General features: G+C 38.5%; 2 protein-coding genes across 10 annotated transcripts in view; one reads left to right on the plus strand and one right to left on the minus strand.

Annotated features, from left to right (window-relative positions):
* ZNF385B (zinc finger protein 385B) overlaps positions 1-27,132 on the minus strand; it is a 423,448-nt gene that overhangs the window by 395,460 nt on the left and 856 nt on the right. The window lies entirely within an intron of this gene.
* The window catches only part of LOC107126922 (uncharacterized), a 28,697-nt gene continuing 15,675 nt past the window's right edge, over positions 14,111-27,132 (plus strand). Inside the window, exons 1-2 of the mRNA XM_065526444.1 lie at positions 14,111-14,275; positions 26,894-27,119. Coding sequence (XP_065382516.1) covers positions 14,111-14,275; positions 26,894-27,119 — 391 coding nt within the window. The remainder of the gene's footprint in view (positions 14,276-26,893; positions 27,120-27,132) is intronic.

Raw genomic sequence — 27,132 nt, forward strand, 5'->3', positions numbered from 1 at the left:
AAAGACCATACAAATAAAATGTTCTTTTCAGTTTTCTTTGAAACTATTTCAGATCTCACAAATAAGATGTGGTAGCTAGAGAAACACTGCTCTATAGATGATGTACACCTAAAAAAAAATAAAAAACATACACACGATATTCTGCTAAAAATTAGTATACAACTCTCAGATATAAATTTAAAAGATTTACAATTAAAGAAGAAAGTAATAATGCAGAATCAAACCAAGAAGAATTATTATTTGGACGGTCCTTTAGAGTTCTACCAATGTACTGATGCCATTTGATAAAGCTGCCATATTCACTGGTGGTTACTATACACACTGTTGCCTTACTAGATTTTAAAGCTAAAAATGACTAATTTTTTTAAAACACCTGGCAGTACTGAATATGCCTTTTTATGCGTTTTTGACTTCTGAATCAGGTTAATGTTTTACATACTACAAAAGTTAAATTTAAATAAGAAAGGATAGGAAAAACTAAAATTGAATTCACTCTGGAAAAAAAACCTAATTATATATCCAATAAATAACATAACTGTACAGAAGAAAATAGAAAAAGAATGCAGGTAACTTTTGGACATAGTGTATGACTTTATATCATCAATGAAATATATTCTAAGGACAAAAAGAACTGCAGAGACCTTGAACTCTGTGAGTTTGTTGTTGGTATTGATATTGGTGTAGCAATTCTAAAATTAGGGAGAGTGTTATTGCAGCCACAAACAAGTAAATAGTAATACATTCATGTTATTGGAACCATGGTTTTCTCTGTGGGAGGAGATACAGCTACAGAATGAGGGAAGGAAAAAAGAATGCTGTGGTATGGGATAAGAATTAGAGGTGTCAGTAAGTACTCATAATCTTGTATATGTATGTGTGTGCACTGAATAGCACTAAAAGCAATGCTACCCCCACCCTGGAAGCAATAACATCCCCATAGTAATAAACATAGCTAGTTCCCAGATTTTGGTTTCTAAATACCGTTCCCCATTGGAAGAAGTCAGAACCTTTTGGAGAAATCAGTGATTGCTGATCTTGAGCAGGGAAAGTACAAAATGAGCCTGAACCTCCTTCTAAGCTAGACCAAAAAAAGTGGGTTGGGGGGAGTGCTCAATAACTAATTAAAAATACCAGCCTGAAGGGGCTCTTAATAGTCAAATTTGGGACAATTACAATATCAGAATGTATTATGATAGGAGTGAATGATAAATAATGCATTTTTTTAAAAATTACTGAGTCCATACTGATATTTTAAAAGGAAAGACAGGGGAGAAAGTTTTTCTTTACAAAGGTAAGTCAAATAATGAGTGTACAGGGAAGAAGAGAAATGGAGAGTCATCATTTTTACAACCACCATAGTAACAACTGATTCTGGAAAGATGCACCTGTGGATGCTAACCTCATTAGATGAAAGGCTATTAGAAAACAAGATATTCAGAATCTTAGTTATTGACAGCCAAAGAGAAAAAGGTATCTTTACAATGGGGAAATCTGGCAAATACACTTTTACCAAATAATCAAGTTTAATATCATCAACAAACTAACATCATAAGCCTCCTGATATTATATACTATGAAGTACACAACATCCCCCATGAAGCATGCCTGCCAAATACATTTAGCCAAAATCTACTCAGGAGGAAACTTCAGATATGTCCAAATTGAGATACTCTGCAGATTAGTTGGCTTGTCTCTTCAAAAATGTCAATATCACAAGGAACAAAGAAGGCTGGGGGACTATTCTGAACTAGAGGAGACTAAATAAATAGGACAATAGAAAAAATGAGCTATAAAGGACAAAATTGGGACAATTCAGAAAATGTAAGCATAGGCTGGATAGTAGATAAAAGTACTGTATTGTTAAATTTCCTGGACATGACCGGATATACACTGAAGTATTTAAGGATGAAATGTCATGATGTCTACAACTAACTTTGAAATGCTTTAGCAAAAACAAAACAAAAACAAAACTAAATGTGTATACAGAAAGAAAAGAGATAAAGCAAAAGTGGCAAACTGTTTCCAATTGTTGAACCTATGTGAAGGGTTTAAGCAATTTTTCCATCTATTTGTAATTTTTCAAAATAAAACTTTGGGCAGGAGGAAGGTGGAAACCCTTGAAGTAATAGGAAACTTTTTAGATGTTCTGGCCTTAGAACTCTCTAGCCCATTTTATTCAGATGGGGCCTAGACCTAATGGAATACATGTAAGCTAAACACATGCACCATAGCTCCTCTGATGTGTTGGTAGGGTAGGGGCCAGGAGAACTACAGCAAAGGTCTAAGGAATACGACGCTTGCTGGCACTTCCTTACTGTGGCTGTCCAAGCACTGCACTATCTGCCCCTGTCAGTTCTCAATTCCTACCTTTCCTCACCCTTATGCATGAGTCCCCATCCCCACTTCCTTCTTTCTGTTTGGCATTATTGTTAAGCTTGTTCTTCCCTGGAACTGTGTTCTCTGTGCCCTGTGCTTGGGAAGTTCTGCCTCTAGACCCTTCATATCATGTGGGTCCTGGCTGGGGTGTCACTCCCTTGGCAGGCCTTCTCTGACACCAATTCTACCCTAGCCCCTCACTTCTGGCACACGTCTCAGAGCACCTTGTTTAAAGTTGTTGTTATTACGATTATTATTTTGTAGTAAGAACACTCCACATGAGATAGGCCTTCTTCACAAATCGTTAAGTGTATAATACATACTATTGCCTATAAGTGAATGGATACATAAAATGTGATACATATATACAATGGAATACTATTTAGCGTTAAAAAAATACGGAAATTCTGAAATAGGCAACAACGTGGATGAAACTTGAGGATATTAAGCTAGGTTAAATAAGTCAGTCACCAAAAGACAAATACTGCATGATTCCACTTATGTGAGGGTTCCAAAATAATTTCAGAAAGTTTTTTTTCAGAATACTCACTACATTACACAGTGAGAAATTATCATATTTATGCATTTACTTATTATTTGTTGTCTGTTCTCTCATGAAGGGATCTTTACTCTCTCACCCACTGCTGTAAGCCCAATCCTCAGTTTAATGTATTTCATAAATACCTGTGGACTTCATAGACCCCAGTGTTAAAACACTGCCACACCCTGCAGGTTAAACTCTGTATTGCTTCTCCTGGAATATTTGCATTTAGAGCAATAAAATAAAAATGTAAAAGAAGAGAATCTGAGTCAAAATCCTCTCTCATATTTCTTTTAAAAAACTATTTCAAGATATCTGAATCAAGGTTCTTGTGTTTTCTAATGAAACAAAGGTATACTTGCAAACAATCACAGCAAACTGGACCTTCCTGTCCTTGTAACAATAAATGAATGAGGGAATCCAATTGCTGCTTCACTTGCCCCCAGCACCCCAGTCACCAGCCAGAGAAAAGCATTGAACCATCAGAGGTGGGAACCTATTCTGCCTTTCCAGTTCATTAAATCATATATCATTTTTACATGTAAGCCACCAGGCTATAAATCACACAAGACAGAATGAGAGCTAATTAAAGGGTCAGCTGAGCATATAATTTTTAATTCCTAGGCACCTAAAAACTGAGATTGACAATAAAATGTCATAAAACTCAGAATCATTTGCTAACTAATAAAGCAGGGATTTTCAAGCTGCCAACTTGCTAAGCCAAATTTCAAGCTGCTAATATTTAAAGGAAACTATAAGGAATACAATATTTCTATTATAATGAACTATCAATCATTTACCCTAGCATACTTCATTAAAATGTACTTGGATTTTTTTTTTATATATTTTTGGTAAAGATTACAAGGTCAAAAGAAATATCGACAAATTGTGTTCTCATTTCAGACTGAAATTCACTCCTGACATAGAAAGTATTATTGTTAATTAGTATTTATATAGCATCTGTTTTCTAAAGCACATTCAGGAAAAGCAGGTTAGTAGAAAGAAATTCACTTGTCAAAAGGAAAACTAAAATGGAATAAGACCAACATGGCCAAGGTCACTAAACAAGTCAGCAACTGTTTTGAAAGCAAAGCCTGAAGAGACAGCTGACTCACCGTGGTTTTCCCTCCTCCAAATATACTGCTTCATCTAAAAGGTATTTTGAGGGTATTCGAGTTTACGCATTTTATATTTGCACTCCTCACAACAAAGAGCTTGCGTGGTTTTAAAAGAAAACACTCATTATCTTATTTAGACACGACAATAAATATCAAGATTATTTTCCTTTTAAAGCTCTTTATAGTTATAAAACAAGGCTTGTAACCTAACACATAGAGAAGAGTAGAGTTGGATATAAACACTAAGGTTGTTTAAAAGAAGAAAGGTAATAATGTTCTATCATCACTACAATTTAATGACCAAAAAAAAGGTGTATTTTCAGAGTTGTTGCTTTATAATTGAAATTTTATCTTTTATTCACTTTAACACTACTTCAGAATCACAGCTAAAAGAAACTAAAATTTGAAGTGCACAATATACCTACAATTTATTTATTAATTCTTTAAAAACATAAATCTCTGATATTTCCTACTCAGGGTTCAGTGTAGAAAAAAAGTCTTTCACTCCGGAATACAGAGGTGAATAAAATAAGAATTCTTGTGTTATACAGATCAAGGTTCCAATGCTGTGCTTGTTTTTAAATCCTTTTTTTCAAATAAAATGATAAACATTTCTCTCCATGATCAAATAACTATGGAAGACTAAAAGAAACCACAGTCTGAGAACAACATATTCAAAAGATTACTTGGATCTTCCCTAATCACATGTCCCAAGCATGAACCACTGATTACAACGCTAGTACTTCAGTTTGTACAAAACAAGAAAGCCTGCACAGCAAATGCTGCTTATACAATAGATTTGTCTTGTTACCCCTCACACCACAATCTTCACGCACATAGAGTGCCTAACTTCTAATCACATGGAAAGTGTGGTTACTATCCTTTGCTCCACATCATCCCAGTATCGCTGTTACAATACATACAGCTCCTTCTGCTCTGCAACTCCAAAGGAAATGCTTGCTATGTTGCCATTTCCAAAACAAGATTCCTCAGGAAAGGAAAGCACATGCTTCTCTGGAATGTAAAGCTATATATAGATAGATATATAAATATCTATAAGGCTAGATCTATAAGCAAAAAATAGCTAACAAGAATACTGGAAGCTTCATGATATCTCTAGTCTATCATATTTAAGCACTATTCACTCTTCTCTGAAAAATAATCAGCAATTTGTAGTCTTCTTCATGACTGGAATCATAAAAGGTGAAATTAATTTATATAAAACTACCTTCAAAATACAAGTTTTGCTGAAAATATGAACCAATAATAATTAAACTAAGAGCTAAATGTCAGTTATTATTGCAAACCAAAAAAAAAAAAAAAAAAAATGGTGGAGGGGGCATTTTGCTGCTCCTTGCAAAAGTGTGGTCCTTTTAGCCCTGGAACTATATATTCTGTCTTAACTCAGAAAAACAAAGAATCCTATAAACAGTCTGAAGGAGGAAAAATATCTAGAACTGGCCTTCAACCTGAATTCTTTCTGGAGAATTCTTCTGAAGAAGATTCACACTGGGATCCAGAAGAGAACTGCTTAGCTGTAGCTGTGGTCAGCTGACAGCCTCTCACCTATCCTTGAAAGCATATTTGGCATTCATCAAAAACCAGCTACAAAAGCTGTAGCCAGTGAGCCATTCGATGATTCCTGGGTCTTTGTACTCCAATTAACCTCCCAACACACCTAATCTTGAGGACCTTACCAGAGAGAACTGTGAGCAGTTGGAGTCTTCCTCACCACTTACACCAACTCAGAGCTCTCTTCCATTAATTTTTATTAGCCAATGGATCACAAAAGAAATGACCTTTCTGGGCCAAAAAAGGCACACTATCCTTATTCAAAGTTATTTTTAAACTTAATATTCCATGGCATAATTTTATGATATTTGAAATATGAGGTAAAACATTAAAATGGACATTTCATAATGTATCTGTTTAGTTCTTCATCATTTAAATCTTTACCATTCACAGACACTCAAAAATCTCAGTGTTTCAGATGGTCACCTATATAAGTGAGGGTCCCAATGGGAAGGAAATACAACATTCAAGTTGGGGCAGTTTGGAGAGGGTTTATTTTTAAAGAACTATTTACAAGCATATAGTCAGAGTGTAGAGGAGCCACAAGGATACTGCAGGAATCAAGGGCTAAAGAAGGAGTGTGTTACCACCACTACGCCCAAGGGGAGAAAAGAAGATGGTAGTTACTCAAACCTGGAGAAGAGAAAATATGGTGGGAGAGGCCACCTTGAGAGAAACAGAGGCCATCTCAGGACACAGCCATGATGCGGTGCCCTTCCAGGGAGGAATCTGGGGAATAAACACCCTGATCTCAATCTCTTCCCTCCCTCCCATCCCCCGCCAACATTTCTCATTAGCTAAACCCATTTTAAGACAGTGGGCAGGGGAATACAAAGAGGTCAGCTTCCCAGAGCACAGAGTAGACAAGGGTGATGGTTGATCTGGAAGGGCAAATGGAAGACAATCGCATAGGCAGAGACGGACCACACACATCTCCATTCTATGATTAGGTCACATTACAGATATACTCATAAAGCATATGGAATCAAGGCATTCACACAGAGCAGGAACAGATGCGTGATCCCCTGGCCCAGTCTGCCTTGTCCCCCAAGGTCCCTTAGAGGCACATAAGTACTGGCGGTACACAGTGAGGCCTTGCTGAGTAAGAGCCGCTCATTTCTTGCCACCCTAAGTTGTATGTATCCATATTCAAGAAGTCATTGACAAGGACCTCTGAGTACTATGCAAAGGAGCTTGGATTGTCTGTGCAAAATTGAACCATCAAAGTTCTGTGATAAGAGCAACGTCATGATTATGTCTTTGTTTAGAAAGATTTTTTTGCTGACCTTGTGGAGTTGAAATTAGAAGAGGAAGTGAATGAAAGCTAGGAGACCATTTAGAAAGCCATTACCATAATCCAGGAGAGAGATAAATTCAGTACCATCATTTGGTGGTTTACACTTTTAAAAATTCCTGGAGCCTAATACTTTGTGTATATATAAGGAATGATATATAAGGGATGATACAAAATTTGTTCCTTCAATTTTGAAGTTTCTGTATTTATCTTTCCATTGATTTCTCTTGCTTCCTTACCTCCCATCACCAACCGTTCATCAAGTACTAGTGAGTTTAACTTTTAATATCTCGAGAACCTGTACTCTTCTCTCTGCCAGTGTGTTGATAAAGGCCACATTTATCACATAGACTAATATTTCTCAACTATGCACAAAATGTTCTTAGGGATTCCATGAAAAAAGGAAAGTTGTCTGGTCAAACACTTTGTGAAGCCCTGGGATAAACAAATTTAAATAATTTGCTTTTCTGAGCTTTAAAGAATGCTTACATGACTTGGGAATTCCTAGAGAGAAGTTCCCTCTTTTCATAGAAAGCCTATTAACATCTCCAGTGGTCCTCAGAATATAGACTGGAAAATGCTGACATGGACAAATAAAGGTTTTTCCCTGCATTTCTGCAAAACTTCTTTCAGTCTGCTGACTTTCTGCATGTATTGCCCCCAGGAAAGGGATCACATCGCATAAGGTGGAGAAAAAGGTAATCAGTTCTTACAGTTTGGATTTCAAAAGTTAAGGGAACAATAATTCATGGGCCATAGATTTGAAAGACTAAGATGAGTAAGAGCAAAGTTGTCTATATTCAGACTAGATAAAAGGAAGAAAGGGGGAAAATGGCTGAGATTAAGTGGAGAGTTTTGATACAAGAGATTAAGAGGGCCCAGGTCCCAACCCACTTACTAGCCCTGAACTGAGCCCTGATGGAGGAAAAGGAATCATTTTGAAACCCCAGGATGGTTTGGTGGGATCTAAGAACAAAGGGAACTTGTGCCTACCCAGCAAGATAGAGCGCTGGGAAGAAAGCAAGACTTTGCAAATAAAACTGTTGGAATGTAATTCATGTCTGTGTCAGGGATTCTCAGCCTCAGCACTATTGATATTTTGATCTGGAGAATTTTTTTGCTATGGGATCCTCATGTGGGTTGTAGGATGTTTAGCAGCATCCCTGGCCTCTGCCCTCCAAATGCTTGTAATATACTCCCCCATCCCCAGTTGTAACTACTAAAAATGTTTCTAGACATTACCAAATGTCTCCTGGAGGCAAAATCTCTATTGAGAGTCACTGGTTTAGGTTAAGTCCTAGAGACAATTTCTTCCTATCCTAACGCAGGGCATGAGTAGTAGAAAGAATCATTTGGGAAGATCCAGAGGAACATACATGGATGATGTCCTAGAACCAGATGAGATTAAAAGCAAAAAACCCCAATGGCGATGGATGCCAGAGAGGATTGATCACTCTCAAGAACAAAATGATACACTCCCCGTAAATACCTCCACATTGCAGCTAAATTAGTTAAGAACACAGATACTAGAGCATTCTGAAAGCCAGGCTGCCTAGCTTTAAATCCCAGGAATCACTCAACTTTCTGGGCCTCAGTTTCTTCATATCTGTGAGATGGAGATAATGACAGTACATACCACATAGGGTTACAATGATAATTAAATGAGTTAATTTTGTGAAGTACTTGCTCTTTAATTAAATTTTGAGTAAGCAGTGGTTTTTACTATGTATATAAACACCCCTGGGATTAGTTCCAAGTCAGAGAAGGAGAATGTGACCCTGAATTATTAATATAACTAAACTTCTGCCATCAAATCAAATAGGTTCACACTATTCTATGAAACTGAAACTCACAGAAAAACAAAGTTATTTTTACATAACCAGTTTGTGTTCAGAAATTTCTCCTCATTCACTGGTCTCTTTGCATGCAGTCTAAAATTCCCTGTCTTTGTCCCTTAATGTATCTTCATACCACCATTGTGGTCATCTTATAAAGTCTTAAATCTGATCAGATATGAGTTTTCCATTATCCACAGCTATGGTCCCACAGCGATGCCTCAAGAACTCAGGGTTGTATGGGGAGGGCATGGCATGAAACTCCGATGTGCTTCTCCATGATTAATTCTTTCATAGATTGAGTTTCCTTGTAAGATTTTATTTGAAAAATTACATTTGTTCCTACGAAATGTCACTGGCCCACAGAGACCCCACCAGATGGCAGTCAAGGCCACCATGAGCAGCCCTTACCCCTCCCTCCAGCTGTTCAGCACAGTCCCTGTGATCCAGATGAAGAGTCACTGGTAGAGTCCACGTGCTGTTAGCCTCATAGTTTTGCACATGCTATTTCATCTGCTTAAAATATTCTTCTCTATTTCCTGCAGGTAAGAAGCCATCAAACTTATCTTTTACTGGGAAACACGCTTGGATTTACATTTTTAAAAGGAAACCGATGGACTAAAGGCTCTCCAGACTTTGGTGTGGAGGGAGCCTGTCTCAGGTGCTGTAGGATTCTTTGCCAAAGCTTGGGATATACAGCTTCCCTAGGTGTCACCATCCCCCACCCCAAAGTTCTGCCACAGCATCGACGGTGCTCCAAAGATGCAGACCACTGTATCCACTAACCTTAGAAAATCAATTTCTCTCTTCCATTCTTTCATATCTTCCTGTTTACCTTCCCAAATGTCTCTGCTGCTCCTACCTCTCAGGATAGAATCCCCTCAAGGGGCCACTAGCACACCAAAGCCACTTCTCTTCTAGTATGGACAATTTCTCCTTCCTCTCTGCAACACAACTCTCCCCTGAGGCAAAGGGAGCACAGGAGAACTAGCTAACTATTTGGAAAGGGAAAAGAAGTGTGCATCTAAAGTAAAAATCACAACCAATCACCTTCCACCTGCATATATATCTCAGTGAATCGAAACTTCTTTCTTCGTACCTTCTTTGAAAAAGTTTAGATTCATTTTGTAAACAGAAAAATATAATATTTTTAAATCCAATCAAGACACACATCTATATTGAAGCATTACTATGCAAGGTAAATACTAACTGAGTTATGTATTATCCATATACTTGTGACATAGGTATATACTAAAAGCAGTACCTCACACAGTAGCTGCCTCTCTCTTTTCCAAACCTTCAATGCTGTTAAATCAGTGACGGAAAACACTGCTATTTCCTCAGGAGGGTCACCATTCATTGCCTTCATTTGTGCATTGGTATATGTGCCCTTTCAGTTGAATGCTACAACCCATCAGATCACCTCCTTTTCTGTCCCATTTGGCAGCCAGTCTCAGGACTGCTGCTGTTTTTCCATCTGTAAAACTCAATCTACCTTCAACATAGAGGCAGGGCCTGGAGAGTGGACTGAGCAAAGAACAATCAAATCAGGCTGGTTACACCCTGAATTTTGTCTACTTTGAGGGAAAAAGGAATTCTAATACCATGGAAAATTCCCTTTGCAGGAGTCTGCCTAGAACTGGGCTTCCAGCCCTGGGAGATAGCAACCCCATTCAGTGAACAGCTTTTGCAGTCTCTGCCCAGTCACAAGAATTCCTTCCCCTTAACCCCCAGAAAGAAGGGAGCAAGCCATTTTGAACAATTCTGTACAATGAGTTCATACTCCTTGTTACAGCAGATTGGTCCAGAGATGATACATGATCCAAGTTGGTCTATTAGATAGAACAGAAAATGCCAGCATAACCTCCTTGAAAATGGACATCAATTGAAACTGCCTCCCCCATTTGCTTGTTGTATGACCTTTGGGTAAAGAATTTAACTTCTCTTGACCTATTTCTTCATCTGTAAAAAAAAATAGTTGGAACTAAATGATTTTTAAATTTCCTTTCTGCTCTTGCAGTATGGTTTTCACAATAAAGGTGGGTTCTAGAGTCAGTGAGGCCTTGGTTCACAGTCATAGCCTGTCAGTCACTATAGTCTTATGACTTAAAAAGATTTCTCAACTTTCTAAGCATCAGTTTCAAAATGGGGACTATGATAATGTCTACCTTGCTATTAAACAATATAATACATGTCCTGGGCTTACAACACTACCACACACAGTCAAGCAACCCATAGTCTCTGATTGCTATCACTAATGTTATTTCTATTTCAGCAAGATTTAAAATTAAAGAAAGAAGCAAGGAAGAAAAGGAAACCAAGGTGAAAACATCATAATTGTTCAGCCAAAAGAATTATCTGAATAAAGAAAATCAAACCATTTGATTCATTGATACTGCAAAAAGGTTGGGAGAGAGAGTAAATAATCAATATGACTCTCCAGGCAAGTAAAAATGTGCAGGCTGTTTCATTGTGACCTTAAAAAAGATAACACTACTTATATCAAGCTCTATCACTCTAAGAACTTGAAAATCCAGTAACAAAGGGTCCTCCAAATATAAAGAGTATTGGGTAAAATCATAACCCTCTCATGAGTGATAACATCTATAAACTATTCAACTTAAAGAACCATGTTCAGGACTTATTTATCCCATTGTCTTTCTTCGTAACCTTGTCTTGGTGACACGTACAGTATCCATATACCTGGGATATTCTTTTTTTCTGAATGTCAGGAGCATAATGATCACTACCAAAACACCATTCAAGACTGATGCTCCAATACAATTGATTATCTCAATCCAGAAATTAATAGCCCTACAGGTAGAAATGCTTTAAGATGATCAGAAGAATAAACTGATGTCCATCATAGAATATTTTCTCCATATAAATATATATTCTGACAGCAAATTATTGCCACAGGTTTACTGAAATATTCAGCCTTTTCCCAATTCAATTCTTTCTTGAGTCATATGAGCTGATTGGGTACGATACAATAAATTGAAGAAGGGTGATGGATATAAGACAGGTAAGAAAAAAATTAAAGAACCAGTGATATACAATGTGACATAATATAATGCCAGTCTAAAAAGATGAAAAATCTCAACAGTAGGTGGGCTGTGGTTAGTGTAGGCAGTTAGACCCAGGGTACTCAGCCAGTACAAAAATGTCATTCTACTTGTAAATCTGAGAGCAAGTGCCACCAAAATTGACGGGGACAAGGATCAAGGATAAAGTCATCATCCAAAGGGCATGTCACACCTGCCTCACATGCAAAAGAAATATATGGATCACATACATCATATTTTCCAAAACTCATTTGTAAATATTTGCAGCCCTTGTTCCATATTCTGAGCTTGTATGTGCAAAGCAACATGTGTACACATAACCCTTTCAGATGGTCACAATAGGAAACTGGCAAGAGTTTCACTATTTTGGAGATCCTAGAGACCTCCTAAGGAATGCAAGAACTAAATCGCCCATTATCCCATATTTACAACTTGGTATATTAGATGCCCTAGAATTCAAAGTATGTTTAAGGTGGTCCTGGAGATCTTAGAACAAAATGGGTCACTATTGTCCATCCCATTTAATTATCTGGACCCTGTTAAGAGTTGTTATGTCATGTGGCTAGCAGGATTTTTTCAAAGCCAACTTGTTCTTTTGAAAGATAAAGGGGATGTTTCAGAATTCTCTTTTAGACTACATTCTCTTCACTGGCATATTTGCACATGGTAATGACTGAATACATACTTTTGGTTGGTTATGGAAAGTCATCCCCTTAGAGGAGCTGATGACTTTTGCTGACTGTCAAAATAGTAATTACAGCATTTTTAGGTCTCAAATTTGATGCTGTTCAGTATTTTTACATTTACATTTCAGACCCATAGTCTTATAAAACATCTGTAATGGCTATTTTCAGAATTTGGAACCACGAACTAATAGAACATGTTCCAACAGTCTCAGCATCTAAAGTCATTTTAGACACACAGGTACAAGACTTAGTTTAAATTGTTCTTATCACTCAGATGTTTAATCAGATATGTTGCTGGCTTGTTCTGTTACATTTGCATATTTTCAAACGGAAATTTGCTAACACAAGGTGGTGATGTTAGAAAGGGGGCTGCCCAAGAGCTAACTTACAAGGCCTTTGAATGAGACAAGCATTGCGTATCCTGCTTATCTATTTGTGTGGTTCTAAATAGCCCATTTACCTACGTGGAAAATAAAGACAACTCTTTTTGTTTTATTTCACATACCAAGTCCAGGAAGCTGTCCTGGGGTACCCTCAGGCATGCTTCCCCTGTACAGGCTGGCCTCTCAGTGAACCCAGAGGGCCAAACCTGTGCCCAAAGCATGAAACAGAGAAGAGTCTTTAGTAGAGACAATAGTATCCACTAGATCACTGTATTTCTCAGAATTTAATGTGCACACAAAACCCCTGAAGGTTTAAAGTAGAGATCCTGATAGTGTAGGCTTCAGGCAGGGGCTAAGATTCTGCATTTCTAACATGCTTGCAAGTGATCCTGGTGCTGCTGGTCCACAGACTCACCTAGAGCAGCTAGGAGACCATCCTCCTCTGTGAGACATGACTCCTGCTCTGCCACCACACAGCTGTGTCATTTGAGCACATTATAGCATGTGTCAGTGCTTCAGTTTCTTCCTCTATAAAAGTAGGCAAGAAATAAAGGCTCTTACCAAATTCAAGGAGTTAAAGAGAATGTGAATAAATAAATGCAGTGGAAGCATTCTGTAAAAGTTTAACAAGCTACTTAGTTAACAGTGTTTACAATCGCTGAAGAACACAAATATACTCTTCCCCTAAAACTGACAAATTGGGTGCCACTGCTTCTTGTCTGCTACACATTCCATTCTTATATTCTTCATCAAACTGCTGTGCTAGGTGCCTGCCCTATGACCAGGCTATAGCTGATAACTTAGAAAGTTTTTTTATCTACACAAAGTTATTTCTGAGTGGTGCCCACACTATACCCTGCAGGGTAGCACAATTATTTTGATAACTCCTCTTCCAAAGCCCCAGATTCTACCAGCTTATTCTCAAGACATCTAATTATTGTATTAAAAGAAAAGACAGAGGTCATTTTTCCATGTCTATATAGTTCGTAATAAAATTTTCTCTTAAAATGTACTTATTCCTACTTGTTTCACACATGTCAAAAGTGAGGTCCACTAAAGATAAATCCCCTGCCCAATCTCACCACAATAATTAAGAGTGGAAACAGGACCAGAAACTATGTATTTAATTCCCAGTTTTGTATGGCTGTCTCTACTCCACTGCGGAGAAAGCTTCCCTAAACCCTTCTCTTTTCCTAAGTTCCTTGCAGCCACTTTTGATTTTGTAGTAGCAGATAGTGGCAATGCCATTGGACCAAAGCAACATTGAACCAGAGGAGAGGGAGAGAAGCCATGGGGGCAACAGGGCAGCATGGATGGATGCTCTGGAAGGGACTAGAGTAAAGAAGCATGTGGTATTAGTAGCAGGTTACCCCTTCTCTGACCCCTCAGAGGAGACTCAGAAAAGAGTAAGTGAAATAGTCATTGCACATACTGATGTGGTCCACAGATGCTGTTATTTGTTTTAATCCACTTGAAACAGAGTATGTTTTTAAAAGTCTACTTCAACAAGTAAGTCTATAACTAGAGTAACTGCTTGGCATATGATCATGCACAGCTTGGACAGAGGGTCCATGGTGGCACATAGCTCTAGAAAGAAGACTGAGAGGAGTCTAGCATGCCAAGAGGCGAGGTGTGGAGCAAGGAGGAGGTGCTGCACATGAAAGGAGCCAGCCTGGATGTAGACTGATTTGCTGTAAAAAAGCAGTCATGGGTACCAAGCAAAGAATGAATTATGGAGCTATGTGGAGAGAAATGGGTTCAGGGCAAATTTATTATGCTCCACTTCCACTCTGCTAGCAGGCTGCACAGTGTCTCAGAGGTACAGGTTTACTCAGGACTAAAATTTTACATCCAGAGACACTATCTCTAATAATCTAATTTGGTGAGATGAGAAAATCATATCTTGTAAACCGATCATCCCTTTCCAAAAGCCTATATAAAAATTTACAGGCTGTTGAGGTATCTAGCCATAGCACAAGCTTCTATGATAGGCACTGCAGAGACAATGCACTTAAAGATGAAATTATTTTAATAAGAAAGCTACTACTCGGTATGTGCAGTTTGTTCTTTACAACCTGAACTTCATAAATTTTTATAAGGTGTCTATTTATTGTCAGGCTCAGGGGCTGCTATGTCACCATTGCTCAGTCAAAGCCTTTCAAATAAAGGAATTTTGATCTGAGTGAGATATATTATGTGATATTAAGATATATGACCCCACATCCATTTCCAGAGTCTCCTCAGTAACATTTGTGTCTTCTATGCAAATGTTAAAATAAATACAGTCTCAACCACTATGAAATGGGCTGCTCCTTTGGCCATTGTACATATTGAGCAGAATGTCTCAGCAGGAAGGAAACTTGGCTGTCATCTACTAAGTCTACAACAAGAAGAAACGATGTTCAAGAGTACAACAAAACCCATGCCAAGGAAACTTCTTCAGGACTTGGGTGTTGGTCTCTTTCAGGTGTTGTAGAAAAGAGGAAGAGAAAAAGAGAGGGGACTATTTCCAAATAATAGCGGCTATCATTTCTAAGGGTTTATCAGCTTTCTGGAACAGGAAAACACTTAATATACACTATCTGATTGAGTCCTTGCAGTCCTATGAGATACATAACATTGTGCCCATTTTACAATAGAGGAATCTTCGGTTTAAATATGTTTATAACTTGCCTAAGGTCATACAGTAGGGACTCAATCTGGAGGTGTCAGATCATAAAGAATATAGTCTTATCCCGATGCCATCTCCCAAACAAGCTTCTAAGCCCAACACTGCTTCCCTTGTCAGCATCATTTTGGCTTTGTGGTTATTCAGGAGAATACCATGCAGAGGAAAAGGACAAGAGGACTTCAGAAAACCTTTGAAGGGAAATGAGATTATGAATTACAGAATTTAAGACTGAATGAGTCTTAAAATCATCATGAATGAAAAAATGAGGTGGTCACAGGACTAGTTACAGGTTACACAGCTAGTTAAAAGCAGAAGAAGGATTTCCTCCTCATCCTTCCACTAGTGATGCCAATAACAACACATCTATTTGGGGAGATGAAGGAGTTGCATAATAGCTGGTTTTCTCTTCTCTACTTTTGGAGATTTTTTGGCATAATTCTTTCCCTCCATCCCTGAAATAGAATGGGTGGGGTAAGCAATGAGGATGTGATTAGTATTGGGAAGATAGGGTCCAGAAGACAAAGAATATTCCGGTATTTTTCCTTTTAGTTTCAAACATTGAGGATAAAAGTCATCATGGGTATTTCTTTTGAGGGAGTGGTGTGATGAGAGGAGCAATCAAATATTGAGTCAATAAACATTAGCATTTACTATCTGCTAGACACTTATATAGCCATTAACCTGATAAATAAGTCAAGGGGTCTGCCCTCAAGTAGCTTACAGTCCAGTGAGAAAAACCAACACAAACATATCATTACAATCGAATATTGCAAGCACCATAAGAAACACAGAAAAAGTGAAACAGAAACATGAAAAGATTATCAAGGAGTTGAGCTCAGCTGTGATGGGTGAGGAGCACAACCTGTGAGAAGTCACTGAAGACGACCACAGAACTTGACCCTTGTGTGAAGGGTAGCAAACAATTGCAGAATTCTGGCTAAGAGGGAACACACTGGGATCTGTGCCTTTTGCTGTTAAATGAGATAATGCTTTGGCATATAGTAGGTGTTCAATAAGTGCAATGTGCTCAAAAGTTGGAAAAATAATAAAAAGCTGGGGGGAAAGGTGAAGTAATTGTTCTGTCATCTTTTAAGGAGTTCAGGAACACCTCTCTCACTTCCTTTCTTTTTACATATCCCTCTTCCCTGTAGTCACTCCTCAAATTATTTTATCAATAATGACAAGAAGGGGACAGATTGTAGCAGTGAGCTCAACTGAGCTTCCACTCAATGCAAGAATTCCTTCTGTTATGTCTAGTGGCTGATCCTCTCATCCATCACATATTTTCAGCTAGAGGGAGCATGAAACTTCAAGGCAGTCATACCGTTACTGGACAGTGAATTGTCTGAAAGTTCTTTCTCATACTGAGTTGAAATCTGCCTCCCTATGATCCCACCCACTGAATCTGGTTGTGCCTGCTGGAACTTCAGAAAATGAATCTACTTCTTTGTCCACATGTCATCCCGTCAAGTGTTTGCAGGCAACTACCACGTCTGTTCAAAGCCTTCTCTTATTCAGAACCAGATGGGGAGGCACATGCTTTGTCTGTCCTCTTGCTAAAGGGGGTTAAGAAACAGCAGCCAGGGAGGTGCGGGAGACTCACACAGATTCTGCTTTGTGTCTTTCATCATGTGAGGCTGCTTAGAGTGGCTTCAACAAGTGCTGAAATCATGATCCTAGCACACACTTTCTTGTGGTTATAATAAGGCTTGAGAGAGAAGAAAAAGTGGGCTAGACCGAGAGATCCTTAGTGTGGGTATGACCTTTCCAATTAAACACAGGCCCTGCAGACTCTTAAAAATCCATCCCGTGGAGGGCTCCTCAAATTACCACCATAATTAGCGTTATGCAACAGTTCAGATGTTTCATTTTGCATTTTTTCCTTAATGGTAGAAGATAACCTTGCCATGTGACCAGTAATTTGCCTCTTAAGAAGATCTGGAAAGTCTGACATCTCCTATATGCAAAGTTCCCTCTCACATTTAATTTGGTCGATTTTATCATTTTCTGCGTAGGTCAACCATTTTGTCAATCACCCCTTTCACCAATATCTTCAGTTACCATTGAGCCCTTCCTTACAGCTAAAGAAAGAAGTTGAGACCAGACACAGTGGCTCATGCCTGTAATCCCAATGCTTTGGAAGGACAAGGCAGGAGGAATGCTTGAGGCCAGGAGTTCAAGGCCAGCCTGTGCAACACAGGAAGACATCACCTGGACGGTATTTTTCAAATTAGCTGGCCATAGTGGTGCACACCTGTAGTCCTAGCTACTTTGTAGGCTGAGGTGGAAGGGTCACTTGAGTCCAGGAGTTGGAGGCCACAGCGAAATATGATTGCACCACTGCACTCCAGGCTAGGTGACAGAGCAAGACCCTGTCTCTTAAAAAATAAAAAGAAAAGAAAGTTGACATCTATGAGGGCTGAATCAGGCTGAATGTAGGGTTCAATCATAACATGACCCTACAACAAGAAAATGCTAAGCTGTCAATTTATGCCACCTTCCTCTCAATCACTCTCTGAGGTTTTATAGATAAAGCATTACTTCACAGGATAGAACACTATTGCTGGATTTTAAAATAATCAATGATCAGAGTAAGAGCTATTCATGACAAGATGCTTCAAAATTTTTAATGTCATTTTTGTTCATTACATATAGCAACATGAAAAATTTCTGTAGTTTGCAACTGTAAATGGATCTACAGAAGTACACACTGAAGACTCACAAGAATTGTTACCCATACACAGTAAACATTTTTTCTTGCTATAATTAATAATTCAGAAATGTGATCTCAAGAACCAAATTTTCCTAAAGATCAGACTACCTTTGACCCATGCCAGTTATGAGTACATTACACTGTTCATTTTCCAGTGTAATATAAAAGAAAGACAACAGATCTGAAAACCTGTGAAATTCTCGACAAATTTAAACCTTGCTTATGAAAGCTATGCGCAGTGAGGCAAGAAAGACTTCAAGGATTTGCAAGGGCTGAAAGAGGAAGTCTCTGCCAGGGCAACAGCAGTGTGAATGTGCACCATCACATCTGTACACTTGGCACAGTCATCTCAATCTCCACTTGGCAGCTATGGAGAAGGGAAGGCAGGAAGGGACCATAGAGAAAGGAGCCTATTTCTCACCATAAAACCACAAGGACAGAATAAATGGCTTTTCCTAGGATGCAGAGAAGGGAAAAGCAGCCTGCAGACTTGCAAGGGGAGAGATACTGCTCACATTCAATAGCCATAGTGGTCTCAATACTATCCATCTGGTCACTGCCATCCATGTGGTTACAAAAAGACTGTGAGTCATGGAGGCCAAGGTGAAACTCCATGTAGTCATAATTATCATCTTGGTAGCCAAAAATTCCTGGCTCCAGCACCTCACCCCCCTACCACCTCTTTTAGATTTTGCAGGGTTACGTTTGGGCCCTGGAATCCATATACCATGAGTGAGCTCACATAGATACTGCGGCAGGCGTCCAGTGGTTCATGCTGGCATGGAAACCCATCATGGACTAAAACCTGTAGGTAAAGGCCAGGGAATACCCAATGAGAGAGCACAGACTGGTTCTCCAGAATTCACACATGACGGGTTCCACGTGGGTGATTTCTCAGAGCAACTTAAGGTAGGAGTGTTCTCCAAGTGTGATCTGTCAATCACCTGGGATACTTAGTTACTGGGTCCTACCTCAGACCTAGTGAGTCAGAGCTTTCAAGGGTTAATTCCATGAATCTGTATCTTTAGCCAGTTCCCAGGTCTTCTTTCACATGCTAAAGTCCAATAATGACTACACTAGAGATGGCTTTAGAACCAGCTTGATGACCACAAGCATGGGAGAAAAGATGACTATGCAAAAGAGGAACGGGACTAAATCTTGCCTTCTTCATTCTGAGTCTTGAAGATTTTATTCCTATGAAAGTTAGATTGACCCTTAAGAACCATACATGTAGTAATGAGGTATATACGGACTTAAGCTCTTTGGTAATCCTCCCCACAGTTTGCCAATGATATCTTTCTCTTACAAATTATTTTTCTTTCTATATTCCAATTTACAAAATCAAATTTGGATGTGAAAACAAACGCCTATGAACCCAGGAGAGGTGACTATCCAACTATTAGTACAATTCTAGTGCCTGAAAAAAAGACTGTCCTTAAATGAGTCTGCTTTAGTTATACAGACCCTGTTTACATAAGCTGGCTTCTCTACCTGGATCACTCCCTCACTTGGGTCATTTCCAAACATTCCAGGTTTACACATGTGTACTAAGTTCAGAAAGCATATTCACAAGAAGCTATGTGTTAAGTTACTTGGACTTCCAAAAGTCCAAGAACCCAAGTGCACCTGTGCTTCATATGGTTATAAATTTTCAGAAGTCCTTGTAGTGCTTAGAATTCCACATTTTTATGCTCTTTCATTTCATTGTTCTTTTAAAGTAAACAAGGAAAGGCAGATGAGAAAACAGAAAATACACAATTAAAAAATACCTAGTAAGTTTCAAACTGAAGGTTTAAAAGTCAGAGTTGCAGAAGTTATCTTGGCAAAGAAATCAGTGTACCTATAGGTATTTAATATTAATAATTAAACTGTATAATGTACAATTATGGCTACCTATATGAGTATGGTGTAGGTGCCAAGAACTTTGTGAAGTATGCTATGTGCATTATCTAATTTTATCTGATGACAATCCCATGGAAGGTTCTTTCATTATCTCTCAAACTTGGTAAACTAAAGCACAGAGAGGTTAAGTAACTTAGTCAAAGTCACACAACTAATAAATAGAACGGAAATTTGCATCCACAAAGTATGACTCCAGAACCAATCTCAACATTTAAGCTCTGCTACTTCCCATCTTCAACAGTGCATCACATGCAGGGACTAAGATGTGTTTAATCATCAGCATTTCCAGATGTCTAAGAATATGCACAATGGCTAATTTATTTAAATAAAGAAAATTTCATATATATAAAATTGAAATGGCTGTGTTTATATACCAGTATGCGTATTTGTATACAAACAATGGCATTTTTGTGCTGTTATTCTAAGCATTAGATTTTTCATACCATGTAAGTTTTACCTTCTACTTCAGCCTGTGAGAAAAAGTTTTTTCACATCCAAAGTATCAAATCTAAGGAAATCACAGGGTCCACACAATTTCTCTGTGAAGCTTAAATGCTAGTGTTAATGCTGGAAGTTTTCTATTCTTACTTGTAATATTTAATTTCCCTAGACTCAAATTTTAAATATTCTAAATTCTCTGGGTCTCATTTTTCTAATTTATCAGTGAGGATTTTGTACAAAGATCTCTTTTAACTCTAAACATACAATGACACTGATTTAATGATGGTCTTTGAATGAATGGTAGTCATTACCATATCCTTACCTATTATTAGGTTACCATTAAAAAAAGGCAAAAACTGTAACTACTTTTGCACCAACCTATTTCACAGGAATAGGAATCCGTTAAGCCTAAGAGGAATTTGAAGCTGAGCCCTGGCTCGAAATCAGTGTAAGCCAACCAAGAGTCCAGGCCTCCAGGCGACGAAAACCTTGTTTACTACACTATTCGTCTGATGGACCTCTTTAACTAATACACATCAAAAATCACAGCTCTCTGTAGAATTTTACACAATTTTAACACTGGTATACTAAGCAAAGATTTAGAAGAATTCACTCATTATCTCTCACAATGGGCCTTTTCTTAGTGTAGCTCAAAGTACTTTTTAAAATTTCATCACGTCTTCTTAATTGTGTTATAAAAAAGTACACATCACATCACAGTATGGAAAATAAATATTAGGCTGTTGGTGAAGATTTAACTGCAAATATTCTCCTTGACGCTAAAGTAAATAATACAGAAAAGAAACTTTTTATTCCAAGAGAAAACAATGAAAAACCGTACTCATCTACAGTTCTTTCACATGCAAAGGATATAAGCATAACAATCTCTGATAATCATGATTGAGTAACTCTGCCAGGCCCACTGGAATCACAGAGCACCTTTTATTTATTTTCAGATGTGTACAGAAAAAAAAGTGGAATATGGGCCCCAGTTAATATTGTTTGTGTCCATTTATCTAATCTTCGTTTTGCTGATATAATGATAACATAATAACATAATGGCTATTTCAGAATCTCAGCCAAAAAGAAAAGAAAAAGTTGATTAGCTTTAGCCTGCATAGCACAGGATATCGCTCTCTCTCTGTGCTTTTCTTATTTTTAAATTCCATTTCCCATTATAAACTCAGAAATGCAAATGCTTTGTACATTCATATTTATTTCCAAAATAAAATGCTCTGTTAGGTCCATGAATTTCAATCTTTATTTGTTGATGATAGAACTGTCTTTATTAAAAGACTAAGTCATTTTTCATAAAGTAGGTATGAAAGCCTGGTCATCTTTTGTACTAGTATATATGTATTTTAATCCATCTCTGCTATTTATGAGATCATAGAATTGATGTGGCACCAAATAGATCAAAAGCAAAAGGGTGATTGTTTTTTATTAGTATATATGCTTTCTTCCGTATTTTTTCACTGACTTCTAAAAAATATGCTTATACATTTCTTTTCAGACTGATTATCTGGTACTGAATATCTTGAAACTGACCAGGGGGGCAAGAAAAGTGTTAACTTGGCTAAGGCAAGATGACCCGTAACCAATGCAGTAAGTTTGAACAGCATGATTATGGTGATAAACAGCTACTACCATTTCTTGAACAACCACAGTGTGCACAGTACTCTACTGCTGGCTCCGGAGACATTATCCTATAACCAAGTCAGGCCATTTCACAGATGAAGAAATTGAGGGCCAAAGAAGTTAAGTAACCCCTGCCCCCAAGCTCTCAAATCTGGTGGTGAGTGGCTAAGCCATGGTTTGATCTGGAAAAATGCTGTGTTCCTAAATACCACACTACACTGCCTTTACAGACCAGGTAGCTCTCCATCCAGGCTGGAAAGGGGAAGATTTTTAAAATACTGACATGTTAAACCATCCGCTAGAGATGGCTAAGAGCATCATTGTTTTTCTAAAGCTCCTGAAGTGATTACAGTGTGAATCCAGGAGAGGGAACAACTGGATTAGAGGATACCAAGGAATATTCATTTTCTTAAGAAATAGGAATATTTCTGCAATTAGTGCTAGAATAACAACTAAAGTTCAAGTTGTTTATCTAGAACAGGAACCTGAAACAGGAACACCAGACGGGGGCATACATCAGCACCAGCATCATCAGAAGATTTTTGTTTCCTCCCCTCAACCTGCTCCTCCTTCTGCCCCACGTGCAGATCCCACATGGCATTTTAGTGCTTAAGTAGACCCAGGAGGTAACCCACGCCCTTCATCTACAAGTGATACAGGAGCCCAGAAAAGAAACAGCCGTGCTCAACATCTCACCCTAGCAATAAGGAGAGCTTGAGTCTCCTGCGCCCTATTTCAGTGCTCCTTTTGCTGAAAAATTTTGGAAGCAGTAGGAAAACAGGTGGGGCATAGAGTCAGCCAAGGCACCTGAAGAGAATTTTAAGAAATAGAGAGAGCAGAGACAAAAAAGAGAGAAAAAAAAAAAAGTCAAAGCAGAGTGGGAAAGGAGAACAGCCACAATCTGCAATCTGCAAATAATAGGGAAATGAGAAGGAATATTTAACAAAGCAACGCAACTGGCCAGAGAAAAATGTAGTAAGGAGAACTAGCAACTGCAATCATGTATCAGTAAAATGAGGTACAAATACAAGGGAATAAACAAACCTTCCATTCAGCTTCGGAAAGCATATCCAAGCCCACAGTACTTTCAAAATAGAAAATAATATTGAAGCAAAAACAAACTGTAGAAAATCTCCAGGCAGAGAGGCAGGGGCTGCTAGAAAACCTGTTAAGCATCATCTACTGCCTTGCTTTTCAAAGCGCAGTTCAAGGATCACCTCTTTCAAAATCACCTGGGAGCTTGTGAGAAAGGCATAATCCTGGGCTTCATCCTAGACTTGTTCAACCAGAATCTGCATTTTAATAGGATTTTCTTAATGATTTATATGCACATTAAAATTTAAGAAGCACTGGTTCTACTATAAAAACCATGTCGAGGTGTTAATAAAAAACAGTTATTACACAAATTGGGACTACAGAACTGGGTAAAACTCAATCCAACTAGTTAAATTATTTGTTGATGTCCTATGATACAACAGGCTCTGAGCTGTGTATTTCAGGAAATGAAGGTCCCATGTTAGGCAACGCTGGTGCAGTGCTCTTAGGTGAGAATGCAGAAAGCACATATATATCAGGAAGACTCTGACTCGTAGTCCACAGGGAAGACGTCAAGCAAAATATAACAGTTTGCTGGAGCAAAAGCTGGAGTGCAGAGGGAGATCAGGAGGCATGTAGCAATTGCACTGACTCTCTGACAAGTGGAAATGATTGTAGGGAAGTGAGAGGGCCCTTCCTAGCAGAGGGAACAACATAAGCAACGACACAGAGCTCAGAGACCTGCTGTGTTAAGGAAACACTGCCTTCAGCCTAGAGAAGCCTCAAATTGTATCAAGGAGACTTGGGACTCTATGATGACACCTCAAGTCTACCAAGGGTAGGGAGGGGGAGCTAGTGGGATTGTTAGGACCCCATTCCAACCATTTAAGATTATATTTTAATAGTAGATTCCAACATTGAAAAATAATATTTGAAATGTATCATGGAGCCAATACATATGGTGCTTTTAAAATGATCACCTAGCGCTGTGCTGGTCATGTAGTAGGCACTCCAATATTCACTGAATAAATTAATAAATTAATGTCTGGATCAACCAACCAATGAGATCAGAGTAAAAAAAATGCAGCACTACTTTGAGGCTGGACTGCAGAGGGTCTTCACTGTTTGAGGAGGGGTTTATATGTCACTTGGTAGGACACTAAGGAAAAGTTTACTAGCCAGTGATTAAGCTCGGTTCTCTTCTGCGAAGCTTATTCTGCAAAACTGAGTGTGAAATCAATTGGGAGAGAATGGAGAGGGGAAATGAGTCAGGAAGCCACTGTGATAGCCTTTAGAAAGAGATAAGAAGACAAAAAAATAGCCACCATGGGAATAGAAAGATGTAGAAGCAGGCATCATAAAGCATCGTGGAGATGAAGTCTGTGGGACTTTGTGAATTTTATGTGGAAAGCAAAGATACTGGGAGGGTCATCAATGACTAGGAGAAATATTAAAATGGACACAAAGTCACCCTTGTTCACTTAGGAGAAAGATGTTAATTAGAACTTAGACCTGGTAGAGTTGAGGCACCTGAGAGCGATATAAAGCTATCTCTCAGGTGGTTCAAAATGTAAATATAAAATTTTGGAGGGAGAGTAGAGCTAGGATGTCACTTCAGGAAGAAATAATCTAGCACTAATAAAAAGAAACAACTGAATACAAAGTAACATACAAAAGAGCAAAAAGGAGATAACCTATAATCTATGCCACAGAGATCAAGAGAAATCCCCCCAATTTTTTTTTTTTAAAAACAGAAAGAAAGAAAAAGAAAAGGTAAAAAGACCATACTGAGACACAGTGGGGACAGAGACAGGAATTGGGTGGGGTGGGGGGGGGGTGGAAAAACAGAGATAATGAAATGGCATGGAGCGGTTATAATAAAAACCAGAGGCACATAAAGAGCGGTGGGAAACTAGGACAGACACACACTCCCTGTTCTTTAGATCTTTGAAGACATATAGGATATTATGGGAACAGCAGAGCAAATTTTGCTCTTTATTTATGTGAACAAAGACTCACTCCTGTAAGAAGTTAATTGCTCAATTTTTTAAATATAAATTGTTGCTGTTAAAAATCAAGCAATGATATCTTCAAATTCAGCTGGGAAAAAAAAAAAAAAAAGTCTAAGGGCAGTGGGCGGGGTGGCCAGTCCAAGGACTTAAGATCCTTGTCTTTTTCATGGTGCCCAACTCCACATAGCATCAGTCTATATAGGCATTTCACCTTTCAGAATTGTTTTGAAAGATTTTTTTTTCTTTTTCTCTGAATCAGGTCACTTGCCTGAGAAAAAGAATGCTGAGGGCACCTGATGTGCTTTGATCGATCCTCATTTAATAGTTACACTTTTTAGAGTTTTCCTCCAGCTGCTGACAGGTCTCACTAATTGGCCATATTTGGGTGACAAGTACTAATGACAGTTCCCTCTCTGATTTGACTGTAGAGGAGACACCTCCATTTGGTTGTCTTTGTACCTCAGTTGAAGAAAAATACATTAAATTCATTGTTTTTTCTTTTTGCTCTGTGAATCTGTATATTGTTAAAATACTGTAAAATATCAACTTTTTTTCAATACAGATAATACTTAGTGGTTATTAAACTTCTATAAAGAGATCATTACTTATGTAATGTAAAATAATATACTGCAAACAAAGTACATAATTAGGCTGCAAAACATTAATATCACCAAGATGATTCCAACATGGACAGTAATTTTTCCTTTGTTAGGAGAATTCACCTTCCCCAAAGCATTTTGCTACTAATGCATCCAAGAGAGGTCAAGGAGATCTACAAGAACAGCTATTTGGTTTGTGGTTTTTATCCCAAGCTTCCTCAAATCACTTTTGGAAATAGGTAAGAGTGTAAATTATAAATCCACAAATATTTAATTTATGTGAATATAGAATCTGAAAAACAACCAACACTTTGATCAAGTAAGCATTTTTTTCCATCTTAAAAACCTCAAGCAACAGAACTTGCAATGCTGTATTTTGCATTCTAAAGGCATTTATCTGTTACAGGCAAGGGGCATCACATACTCAATGCACATATGGCATCAAAATAAGATTAAAGGACTCTGAAAACCGATGAAATTTGGCCCTGGAACATTTAAGGGAGTTCTTTCAAGCCAAAGCCTTTAACTTATCTAAGATGTAGCTTATTGACTTTATGAAAAGCCTTCTTGTTAATTAGATAAATGCATTTCCTACCGTTTCATGATTTGTGTGGAAGCTGCCAGTTTCCACGCTTTATGCTGGGCCCTATAACACAAATGTTTTGTTCCTTCTATAGGCACATCTTTTGCTACTACATCTTGACAAAGTTTGCATTCCCCTTGGTGTGATATTCCTCAGCAAAGCAAAACCAAAAGGAAATGCAAACCTCATCTCTGTATGAAAATGAAAGAAGACGTTTCCCAACCCAAGAACTTTTGAGCGCATTCCAAAACTGCGTTTATTTTGTATTCATGGGTGTGGGGAGAGGGGGGATACTTCTTGGCAATTTATTTCCCCTGAAGAACAGCACTCCCTATCCAGGTTCACCATAAAAACTGTTTGTCCTCCAGAGTCTAGGGAAGCATCGTCCTGCCAGTTCTCCCTTCTCCCCACGGGCCCCCGCACATAACAGTGGCGAAACAGATGGTCCTCCCGCTCCCCTTCTCCTCGTCCCTTCCGCAGTCCCACAGTGTCCTCCCACCCTTCCTTGACACCTTCACCAGCGCTTAGTGTCCGAGGCCGCCCCTCAGGGCTTCCAACAAGTGCAAACTTTGGGGACCTTCTGAACTCTCCCACGACCCCAAGCTTCGACCGCTACCCTCCTCCCACACCTCGGTCCCCTAACTACCCATTTGCCGGTCATTGAAAGAA

The sequence above is a fragment of the Macaca fascicularis genome, chromosome 12 (genome assembly GCF_037993035.2).
Source record: "Macaca fascicularis isolate 582-1 chromosome 12, T2T-MFA8v1.1".
Taxonomy (NCBI): domain Eukaryota; kingdom Metazoa; phylum Chordata; class Mammalia; order Primates; family Cercopithecidae; genus Macaca; species Macaca fascicularis.